The sequence below is a fragment of the Artibeus jamaicensis genome, unplaced genomic scaffold, assembly GCF_021234435.1.
Source record: "Artibeus jamaicensis isolate MK-2021 breed Jamaican fruit bat unplaced genomic scaffold, CSHL_Jam_final contig_482, whole genome shotgun sequence".
NCBI classification, from domain to species: Eukaryota; Metazoa; Chordata; class Mammalia; order Chiroptera; family Phyllostomidae; genus Artibeus; species Artibeus jamaicensis.
Genome location: NW_026521857.1, coordinates 14,063,091 through 14,075,389, shown reverse-complemented (window position 1 = coordinate 14,075,389; position 12,299 = coordinate 14,063,091). Strand labels below are relative to the sequence as shown.

At 38.8% G+C, this 12,299-nt stretch overlaps 1 protein-coding gene across 5 annotated transcripts in view; it reads left to right on the top strand.

Moving 5' to 3' along the window:
* The window catches only part of FNBP1L (formin binding protein 1 like), a 114,666-nt gene extending 109,413 nt beyond the window's left edge, over positions 1-5,253 (top strand). For 2 of the 5 annotated variants that reach the window (XM_037162036.2, XM_053668242.1), the window contains exons 13-15: positions 238-386; positions 1,601-1,759; positions 3,728-5,253. In XM_037162036.2, coding sequence (XP_037017931.1) covers positions 238-386; positions 1,601-1,759; positions 3,728-3,756 — 337 coding nt within the window. In that variant the 3' untranslated portion in view covers positions 3,757-5,253. Of the gene's footprint in view, positions 1-237; positions 387-1,600 lie in introns of all 5 variants that reach the window. The other 3 variants (XM_037162039.2, XM_037162037.2, XM_037162038.2) reach the window with 2 other exon arrangements.
* The last annotated feature ends 7,046 nt before the right edge of the window (positions 5,254-12,299 follow it).

The following is a 12,299-nucleotide window of genomic DNA, read 5'->3' as shown; positions in this document are numbered from 1 at the left end:
TATTTATTAACGCAATGCTATGTTTCTAGAACATTGTAGTCTTTAAAATTTTAAATTTAGGAAATTCAAGAAGCACTAAACACACATACATAGCCAGAGTTAAGAAAATAAAGGTTTAAATATGGAGCTATGTAATTAATACTTAATTCTCTGAATTGATCCTGAGATCAACTTGTACATAATACAAAAATTCCCATGTTTGTGATACTTGATCAGAGTTAATTTTATGTTTTATAGTCCTGAGGGGAGTTACACTGATGATGCAAACCAAGAAGTTCGTGGGCCACCCGAACAGCATGGTCACCACAATGAGTTTGATGATGAATTTGAAGATGATGATCCCTTGCCTGCTATCGGACACTGCAAAGCTATTTACCCTTTTGATGGTATGATTTTTCTAATATACATGATAAAATCGATTCCTTAAAGTCTACGTACAAGAGTTATGTACTTTAGTGTCCTCAGCTAAATAATACATTGTCAGACGGTTATCTGCCTGGTTCATTAGTATGGATATTTTTATTCTACCGTATTACAAATATAGAGATTTACCTTCCATGCATGCATTTGAAAGAAAATTATCTATGTTATCAGCATCCTAATACAGAATTTCCCCCAGAGGTCTTACTAATGCTACATGTACTCATTAAAATTGAAGCAGTTCGAGCATGTAGCCCGACCCAGGAAGTGGAAGGCTGGTAGATGTCACTTCAAGCTCTTCCTTATAACCTGCTAACAGTGGGAGACGGGTACAAGGCAAATGGCATACCTGAATTTCCACCACTATGTCCTGACTCTGTAGGCCACATTTTCAGGTGAGAGAAGGAGAGAATATGGTGACTTGTGAGTCAGCCACATTTTCCTCTGTGATAGTTGGGTAACAAACCATGTGAGGGGAGGAAGTCACAGTGGTCCTCCCCTGCAGATTTTTAGTCACTTTCCCTCTCTTCTGGGAAAAGGACTGTGAAAAATCTTCAAATCACAGAGGAGCACAGTAACACCGTTACAAATAAGTTGTTGTAAAATGGTATATGATTTAAGGCACCATCCATTGTATTGGTTTTAAAGTTGAGTAAAGTCTTTAGTTACTCCTCATTCTGAGAAAATAATATTAAATAAGATCTTGCTACAATGTAATCTAGAGACTAGGGAAGGATCAGTAAAGTTGAGCCTGTGTTTTTTCTCTCTGCTCTCTCTTCAAACTACATTTTCACCCTCTCACTGTCTTGTTATTATTTTCCTGGCCCACATCTCATGGATTTTCTACATAACAACACCACTCAAGTTTGTTGAAGTAGTGAAATAGGAGTTAGGGTACCCTTGCAAATCATACAGTATCATTGTGGTTTGTACTTCATCTGTTACTAGGGGACGATATTAATGCCAGCCTCATAGGGTTATCCTGCCATTCAAATGAGACAATGTGTAAGGAGGTGTTGGATAGACTACAGAGTATCAAAGAGATGTTGCTAATGAGAGTCAGTGGGTACATTGAAATCCAGTAGGGTTTCATCATGTTGTTGTGTGAGTTGTATTTGTAACTTACTTGAAATTATTACTGTGCTTAAATTATGCTTGTACTGTGAAAACTCTCATCTAGGACATAATGAAGGTACTCTGGCAATGAAAGAAGGTGAAGTTCTATACATTATTGAGGAGGACAAAGGTGATGGATGGACAAGAGCTCGAAGACAAAATGGCGAAGAAGGCTACGTTCCTACATCATACATAGATGTAACTCTAGAGAAAAACAGTAAAGGTGCAGTAACTTACATCTAAACTAACCAGGCAGCGTTTGTGATATGTATGACTAGGAATGATAACTTAAAATGAAAACACATTCAACGGGTGGGAAAACATAAGAAAACTTAAAGGCATCCAAGATTTATTGTTCACTATGTGAGCTGAATGTAGGCTCGATCTTAAAGATGTGAATATTACCACAAGAAACTGTTCTCGTTGACGCTTTACCATTTGAGTGATGTTGGTGTGAAGCTTAATTGGTGCCTTTTGCTTTATGTCCTGCTTGAGTCTGTGTGAAGGATTTGTGTTTTTCTGCCTTATAAATCATAGATTTTGACCTTGGGCAGGAATCCATAAATAAAAGCTCCCCCAACACGCACATGTACACATACTTGGCTTCAAAAAACCCAGTGACTGTAGTGAGTCCACACACGCGCAGCTGCTCTGCAGCGCTGCGGAAAGCTGCCTCCCAGAGAGCGGTTTGGTGTAGGGTTCGGCCTCAGCTACAGTCTCCAAGAAGACAAGGAGTAGTAGTTGGCTAATTGGATAAAATAAGAATATAGTCATTTTCATTTTCCTCCTTATTATTAACTTTGGTTTTCTAAAAGAAGGAATAACTACCTAGCACAAAATCTGTCATAGTAGTAGGTGAATCAAGAGACCTACAAAATAACCTGGTCTAGCTCTGAGGTGAATAAAATGGCTTTCTTTTGAGACCTGAAAATATTTTCAGGCTTACTAGTAATTTTTAGTAATGTACAAGCTCCCTTCCAAATTAATCTACTTACTGCTTGTATTTTTATTTGGAAAATGTCTTTGGGGAAGTAATACCACTTTAGTGATTATTTAGCATTTAGCAGTTATAGCAGGAAAATGCGCTAAGGTAGCTAAGCGCATTTCAGATGAGCTAAGGTAGAGAGGAAATCTTGAATGGAGATGTACTGGCACATCTTACTTTGAAAAGAAAAACAGCTTTTTTGACTAACTGGGTTGGAGGAAGATATCTGTACCACCATGCAGAGCATTTCCTCGTTTTAGCTAAATCATCAAATATTAGGATAGATCCTTTTTTCCAATTAAGTGAGGAAGCAGCTACGAGACTGGTCATTAATTTTGCTCATGTTCCAAATTTTTCTGGTGTTTTCAGTAGCTGACTATAAAATGAGCTTAGGGACATTTGGGACGGACACTTTAAACTGAACACCCCTTTTGGTCTTACCAAAGGTCTTCAGTAATTGTTCTTTTCTTTTTCCTCCTGGACTGCAGGTTCCTGAAGAGGGTTTCTGAGGAAATGGGCAAGATGTTGAAGGAGGTTACATGCAGCTGCTTTTGGGGGGGAGGGAATTAGAGTTGTCAGGCTCAAAGAGAGAGTGAGAGAAGCAAGTTGCATGAGTGCATGCAGACATTGTTATTTTTACTAACTTCATTAGCATTTCCATACATTGTTTTAAAAAATCATTGTGGGTCCTTAAATTCCTCATTCACAATTATTCACATGAAGGGGTGGGGGAAGCAACAATGGCTAACATTTTCCCATTTATTTTACTGATGTCCATATCAGAAAGAAGCAGAGCTGTCATTAAATTTGTCTTCATTGGGCTGTCCCATCAGGGCCATTTCTGTCCCAGCTCTGTTTTAATTGGCTTTTAGATCCGTTGTCTGTCAGAGCTCTCACCATTTGTCAGTGTCTGCTTGCACCACTTCTGTGTTTGCTTAACATCCTGTCGCATGTCTAGAGTGATTGGGCTAGATTTTTCAGGCATGTTGTTATAAGCCCTTGTTCTTGTCAAAGCTTTAGTTTTGTCTTACATTTGTAGTGCAAATCACTTTGTCAAACATCTCCAGCACTAATGTTTCCATCCTAGTGTTTGTGTATGCTGCTATAACTTCTCCACTGCAAAACATTCCAGTTTTGGCATTACGAAGAAGTAGTTTGTGAACCTGAAGTATTTATGATAAGAAAAAGAAAACATCTCTGCTGTAGCCTACAGCCCAGTTGAAAGAACTCTTTGAAGCGTGATACATCTTCAGCACCTCAGTCTGGGAAGAATCTATAGTCAGCACTGAAATCCTGGCATAATAAACACAGAAGATAACTCACCACCTCAAGACAAAGGACTGTTGTCAGAAGTCAGCTGCTTCCATTCAAATGCTGCCTTAAACTAGAGTGCCTAAACCTGTTGATTGCCAACACTACCACTACAGTATCCCACAAAGGGCTTGTGTGTCAGCTCAGTGTGACCTCTTTTAACTTTTCGGGGCTGCTGCAGCTGCCGACGTAGCCTCAGTAAGTGGCTTTTAGAGCTCTACCATGTTTGATGGTGCATCTTCACATTTACGCATCACACTAAAGATGCGTTCGAGTCCATTTGACAGTACTCAGTGTTTTTATGAGATGTTTTATAGACCCTCCATGGTCTTTTAATTTGGGGTTACCATGTTCTCATTTGATTATTACAGTGATTGTCTGTTTCCAAGTGATGATTTTGTTTGAACCAGATAAAAAGTTAGTGAAACTTCGTAATGATTTATGTGCACTTTTACTTGTAAAATGGAAATTTCTGTATGTTTATACTTGTAAATATAATTGTCGTTAGTGCCCTATTGCTCCTGTTGTCCTGCCTCGCATTTGTGCTTCTGTTAATGACTTGTATCTTAACTAATTTCTTAGTGGTGTTTAATAGAGAAATGAGTGGGGGTGGGAGGTTATTTCTAACATTGGAAGTTCTTCGCTATTTTGAGGGAAGAAAGAGATTGTGAAATGGTCTGTGTATTGTTGGATTTTAAGCAATATTTTAGAAGCTGTGTGACTGCTTCAATAACTTTTGCCCAGTGTTATTTGAATTGTACTACCAGTTATACTAAAGCTAAATGACAGTTGTGTGAAAGTTAATGCCTTCCTAAGATCAAGTACGCCCTTGTACACAGCTGACATGTAGTGTGTTACTTTTGAGGCTAGTGAACTATAAAGTTTAGATTTTGAATCTTGTTACAGGGTTATTTATATAATGTGACATTATTCAATACTGACAGACTACATAAAGTAGTTTTAAATCCTAGTGCTATTTGTATTTAAAGGTTAGCAATGAGGAGGAAATGTGATCTGGCTGTGTTTGTCTTCTGTACAAAGCCTGAAGTGCTTGTGTTTTTTTGGCTAGCAGCCACAGAGGGCAAAGTTTAAGGTTTTCTTGTAAGGACTAACTGTTCTTTTCAAGCTACTGTTTGTTTTTCTAAAAGCAGGATTTGCTTCCGTGGGAGGCAAGTTCCTTCATGTGGAATAGTGCAACCTGTATATGGGTTATTATGATAGGAGGGACATTTGTACTTGCACAGTTTAAATCATTCTTATGTCATTCTTAAATTTTAAACGTGAATTGTCAAAACTTCAGTTTTTTTCAATAATTTCTGCTCTTTGTGCACATGTTGATTTCTTGATGGTAAATGCTTTGTTTAAGATAGTGTTCTCTGGTGAGAATATTTTCATGGAATAAAACAATCTTTTCATGGTCAGTTAAGGTATACAGTGTGTTATCTCTTATTGCTATGTAAACTAAAGATTATGTTCCTGAATGTGCTAAATTCCAGATAATATAAAGTAGATGGCAAGTTACATAAGTGGAAGCATCTATTTTGAGCAATCTCTTTTGAAAAGCAGTTCTGGAAATTTTATTCTAGCGTTTAGTTGCATTCAAGCTTTCCTGAAGGAAAAAAGTTAGTATTTCTTTACCGTGAATATAAGTTGAGTGTAATAATTTGGATTTTAGGATTTTAAAACCTTTGTTCTACAGTAGCTGCATTGCACGGACTCCCTTTTGCACTGCCTGATCCTCCGCATCCGTGAGAACTCTCCCTGTAGCACGCAGCTTGGTCTGGCCACACACTGGTCAGTATTTCCTGTGCTTCCGCCTGGATTTCTAATCAGTTAGAGGGAGCACCCTTGTCTTCTGTTTGTCATTAGTAGCATAGCTATCATTTTAGCAAGTCTTAATTTCAGAAGATTCTGCTTTTTAAAAGGGCTTGTATAAAACTATGAGTAGCTACTTGATCCTGGACAATGAGGGATTGTGACTGTTGAGATGAAAGTTTGGAGATCCATGCCAAGCTGGATGTGGGGACACACACAAAACAGCAGGCAAAGAGTGTCAACAAACTGAAGGGCTTTTCCTATCTGAACTAAGATCAGGGAAGTCAGATCCTACTTGTTGAAGAAAGATAACATCCTCACAATAATATTAACGAAAGCAAAAATCTTTGGATCGTTGAAAAGGATAGATTTTCTTTGTGAAGAAGGTATTAGGTGAAAAATGATAAACACCAAACCTATTTCAGTAAGGTCATACACCTGAAATCAAATATATTCCTAAGTATAATCACTGTTAGTAACCTAAGAAACTATAACGAGTATAAGAGATGCCAAAAGACTGGGGGTTGAAGAGTAAATTCAGGTAAATTCAATAGCCCTTAAAAGTACTAGATAATTTTGTCAGCATTTAGGAGAAAATGTAATGGACAAATGACCTAGGTTCTAAGAATAACATAAGATTAGCCTCATTTCTTTTCTTTCTTTAGATACAATCAACAAACTACAGGTGTAATTTTCTTGATTTCAGCACAATTTTAATATTTGACATGATTTCTTGCTCATTTTTATGAGTAAGATGGTGATCTCATTGTAGAGAATAGGAGGTTGCAATAAGCTGATTTGGTAAACCCATGATGTCAACCCTGAGAACTTTTTGTGGAAAATAAATGTGTGTGTGTTATATACCATAATAAAATAAATCTATCACCCAACTTCAGAAAAAGAAAATTACCATCTCCTCCTCCAAGTGTATAACCATTAATCCTGGATTTTATCTTTATTGTTTTGCTTTTCTCAGTTTTTCCACATGGGTATTTTTTCCTAAACCTGGTTAACTTAACTATGTTTTTGAGCTCGGTAAAGACTATGTCATACTCCGTATGAGCAAGGAAGATACTCAGCCGTGCACAGTGATACAGCCATAGGTAATGTTAAATACTGAAATATTTCCATACTGGTTGGTAAACAGTGAATCCAGAAAGTAGTAAAATTGGTTAATCCTGTAAGTTCTTATACATATGGTTTATCTCAGAATCCACGCGTGACAGCCTATGATGCATTTCTCATTTGAGCACTGAGGACAAAAGCTGAAGGGCTTAACTAGAGATTTGCTAGTATTTCAGGTTCGGCGATCTTTGGTTTTGTAAGCCCTTGAGTTGAAGAGGGACCTGAGTAACCAAGCTCAGGGAAACCCCTGTTCATCCTCCAAATAACTGCTTTATCCTGCTCTAGGGGTGCGGGAAGAGGGTGTGGGTAGACACAGGTGTTTGAGGACATAGTCCCGTGAGTAGTAATGGCCCTTTAGCTGCTTTTTAAAGTTTTGCTTTATTTGGCAACTTATTCTGTGGTCAAGGGTGGTCTGTCTTGTACATCGAAAAGATGTGAGGAGAAGGATCCTACCAGGACTGTTTGAATACTCAGCAGAGTGGGCTGTCTAGCAAGTGACGGCACAACTACTCTGTTCTCCACCCTTGGCTGGTCTCCAGATGGGAGTATCGAACTTGTCCTCTCCTCCTCCACAAGTGTACCTTTCGCCTCACTCACCTGGGCAGACCAAGCTGCTCAGACTTTAGTATTATTTGAGAAAAAACGAAGTCGTTATATGGCAACTGATATGAAAGGAGGGTGATGGATCTAAGGCTGAAGAATTTAATGCCAGCAAGTGATGCGTTGATTATTTTAGAAAGAGGCATGAATTTCAAAAACATCAAGGTAACAGAAGAAGAAGCTTCTGCTGATGAACAGGGACCAAAGTTCCCAGACGCCATTAAGAAAGTAATTAAGGAGAAAGACTATCTGCCTGAACAGGTTTTTAATGTGGATGGAAGTGCCCTATTCGGGCGGTAGGGATGGTTGGGCTGGAAGACACAAAGGGATTTTATTATTGGTAAGTAAGAAGTGAGCTCCAAGGTCTAAGGTAGGAAGAGATAGGCTAACACTACTGTTTTGTGTGAATGCAGTCTGGTTTATAATCAGAACTGCCCTTATCTATATAAGCTGGGGACCTCTGATCCTTGAATGGAAAAGATAATCAGCTGCCAGTCTTTTGGTTGTAAACAATAAGACTGGAACAACGAGAACCCTTTTTCTGGATTGGTTCCATCAATACTTTGTCCCTGAAGCCAGGAAGTACTTTCCCAATAAGGGACTGCCTTTTAAAGTTCTTTTGATACTGGACAGTGCTCTTGGCTACCCAGAATTTTATTAATTCAACGCCAAAGATGTCCGAATGCTCTGCTTGGCCCCAATGTTTTTCTTCACTTTCAAAATAGGGAGTCATCAGGACCTTTAAGGTTCATTACCCATGGTACACCAGAAAAGATGGTCAGCACTACAGCAGAGAACCGATAGAACATCATGAAAGTGGGAAGGATTACACCACCAAAGATGCCATCATAGTTCCAGAAAAAGCCATCAAGCCTGAAACAAATCCTTGTTGGAGAAAACTGTCCAGATGTGCAGGACTTCACAGGATTTACGACAGAGCCAATTAAGGAACTCATGAAAGGTTGTGGATATGGCAAAACAGTAACTAAAAAAGGTGAGTGTGTGTGTGTCAAGGGTTTCAAGATGAGGATCCTGGAAATACTCGAGAGCTAATGACACCACACCGGAGGAATGAACAGAACATGAGTGCTTCCCATCCAGTGCCAGATGTCGAGAGAGGAGACAGAAGAAGCGGTGCCAGGAAACAACATTAGACAATTTGGAAGAAGGGTTCTAATTATTCAACACTACTTTGGACTTTTCTGATGACATGGACCCTTCTGAGATATAGACAAGCTAAAGCAAACAGAAAAAGGATTTGTACCGTAAAGAAATACTTTCAGAGAAACGAAAAAGCAAAAAAAGACGGAAGTTATGATATATTCCCATAAAGTTACACCGAGTGTGCCTGCCTCCCGCCTCCTCCCACCCACTCCATCTCCCCCCCTCTGCACCCCTGCAACAGCAAGACCCACCTCTCCCCCTCAGCCTACTCAGTGTGAGACAATGAAGATGAAGACCTTTATGGTGATCCACTTCCACTGAATGAGCAGTAAATAATCACCACACTGTACAGTCAATAAACTTATGTGTGTTGTTTGTGTGTGTCTTCACGTGGCAATCTAATAACTACATGGTAAAAACTGGCAAGATGTTTTGGTGTCAGATCGCTTAAGTATTCATTGTATAGTATATCGTGTGCAATACATTTTGGAAGTGGTAGCTTAATATATGTATAAGGTGAGTAATATTTAATATAGAATTAATAATGTATTAGTTTTCTTCCAGTTTCATAAGTTTGCTTTCAAAGAATTAGGTTATGGTGTGTCCATCTCCTAATTGGAGGTTCTGCACGTTAGCCTACCATCACAGGTGGTTTTTTTTTTTTTTTAGTAACAATTTCCAGTACCGTATTATGAACATGACTGTGATACTGTGTACTGTAAAGGTTTTATAATGATTCATTCATTAATGTATAGGCCAGGCTACCATGAAGCCCTCCTGCGAATTGCACTGGACTACCATAAAGCAGCCGTATTGCTGCTGCTTCATTATTAGTGCATGAATTGCTATACCTGTAAATAAATGAGTTTCTTTTTCACATTATCTTTTCTTTTTTTATTTCTAGTGTTAGTAATAAGTATACCAGCTACAGTGTTTTTATCATATAAGACGATGCACATCTCATATGATATAAACTTATTGATAAATGTAGTACAGTACTATAAATGTATTTTCTCGTGATTTTCATAACGTTCTTTCTGTAGCTTGTGTTATCAGTAAGGCTTCCAGTCAACAGCAGGTAATTAGTAATTAAACTTGCGAGGAGTCAGAAATTATGTGTAAATTTGTGACTGCACGGGAGGTGGGTGCTCCTAACCTCCGTGTTGCTCAAGGATCAGCTGTCTCAACAGTAAGGCCCTGCACATCCGTGTGAGTGTGGACTCGAGAGTTTCTCTGAGATCCACCCAGAGGTGGGATTGCTGGGTTGGGGGTTATATTTCTATCCAATTTTAAAAGGTAATGCCACATTCTCCAGCCAGAGTGATTGTAGCATTTTTGCACACCTACAGGTTGTGGATGGGGGCTACCTATGCTCCCATGTTTCCTGGCCAACACTTAGGGGTGAGACTTCAATTTCTGTCAGTTTGGGAGATTTAAAATAGCATTTCAGCATGGTCTTAATTTACTTTTCCCTGATTATTGAAGTTGAACATCTATTCATGTATGCTTTTTGTGTTTTCTGTGAAAAGCATGTTTATAACATTCGTTCATTTTTTTTCTTTGATTGTCTTTCTATATTCACACATGGTTCTTTACGTATTAAGGGTGCTAATTGTATTATCTCTTGCTGTCTAACACAGCTGGTGACTCTGGCTCAGAATTTCTCAGGAGATTGCAATCAAGATGTTGGCCAAAGTGACAGTCATCTCAAGGCTTTGGGGCTTTTAAAGTCCCTTCCAAGATCACTTACATTATTGCTGGCAGGCCTGTGTCTTGCCATGAGTACCTCTTCACAGGGGTACTTAACAGCATAGCATCTTGCTTCCCCCAGCGAGCGCTCCAAGAGGAAAAAATTCAAGACAGAAGCTGTAGTCTTTTACTAACCTGACTTAAGACACGACATCCTAGTACTTACTCGGTGATGGCATTACTTGTTCATACATCACTTATTCCCTCTATGCAATTGGTGGTGCAGACCGACCTGGTACAGTGTGAAGGCCAGGTGGCAAGGTCTGTCTTGGAGGTCGCCTACCATACTGATCTTTTGTCACTTTCATGTGTTGCTAATATCTCTCAGTTCATTTAATGTATGATAATCATTTAATGAATAGTTCATTTTAATGTAGATTGATCAGTCTTTCCAATTTAATGCCTTTTTTGGTCTAGTTTAAGAAATTCTTGGTTCTAAGTAAGAAATGTATTCTCTCCCTATACTTTCTAATGTGTCAGTCATCCTTTGTACAGAGCAGACTAGAAGACAGCCAGAGTGTGAAGACACAGCCCACAGTGATGTTTCCCAGGGTGTGCTCTGTGGACCACAAGCGCCCCCAAGTATGGCACTAGGTATTGCCAGAGATGGGGCTCCAAATCGCTCCTCCCAGATTCTGCACCAAATGACTTCGGGAACCCTTACAGTCATAATCCTATTCCCCTTCTGCAGAGTTGTGGTAGATTACAAGCAAACCAACAATAGGACAAACTAACTTAGAGTTCTCAAACTGGTTTGAAAATGGAATTCTCACAGAATAACGATTAACATCTGATAGACACAGATACAGAAATGCTGATGTACAATTCTCCAACAGAATCTTAACTTCTGGAAGGATCTCAGGAAGTCATCTTGACTTTTGGACACAAGTGCAGCTTAGCCATCACGAGAGAGGAGAACTTGCTTTTCTAAAGCATGACCACTTCCTGATTTCATAGGGGTAATTTTTGGGTTTTTTTTTAAAAACATTCCATCTCGAACAATTGTTTTAGAGACAGAGAGGAAGGGGAGGGAAAAATACTGATTTTGATGTTCCACTTATTTGTGCATTCATTGGTTGCTTCTTGTATGTGCCCTGACCAGGGATCGAACCTGTAACCTTGGTGTGTTGGGATGACGCTCTAACCAACTGAGCTAGCTTACTAGCCAGGGCAGCAATTTTATTTTTTGAGTTAGTCTTAAACACTTCTTTCTCTAATGTGTACCCTTTAAAAGAAATAGTACTTTGTTTTCTCAAGGAGGAACCTGGAGTCAGAATACAATAATTAAATGCCTTAGTTTTTTTTTTTCCTGACAGTCATATGATATTTCTTAATTCTTTCCCTCCTACTTGTCCCTTTGTTTTAAACTGTTTTAGGTGTACTGTGTAGTGGATATATAATTATGCAATGTGCAGAGTCACCTGATCGCTTTAGTACCTGCCTGGCACCATACAGAGTTATTGCAATATTAACTACATTCCCTGTGCTGTACTTTCTATCCCCATGACTATTTCTTAACTTCTTAATTTCTCACCTTTCTTACCCATCCTCCACCCCCTCCTATCCAGCAACCCTTAGTTTATTCCCTGCACCTATGAGTCTGTTTCTGGTTTGTTCATATATTTATTTTTTTCTTTAGATTCCACATGTAAATTCGATCATAAGGTATTTGACATTCTCTGACTTATTTCACTTAGCATAATACTGTCTACGTCCATTTATGTTGTCACAAATGGTAAAAATTCATTCTTTTTATAGCTGAGTAAATTCCATTGTATGTATGTAACACGTCTTTACCCACTGATCTATTGATGGGCACTTGAGATGCTTTCATACCTTGGCTATTGTAAATAATGTTGCGTGAACGTAGGGGTGCATATATCTCTTCAAATGAGTGGTTTGGATTTTTTGAGATATATTCCCAGAAGTGGAATTGCTGGATATAAGCTAATTCTATTCTCAGTGTTTGGGGAACCTCCACACTTTTCCATAGTGGCTGCACTAATTTGCAGTC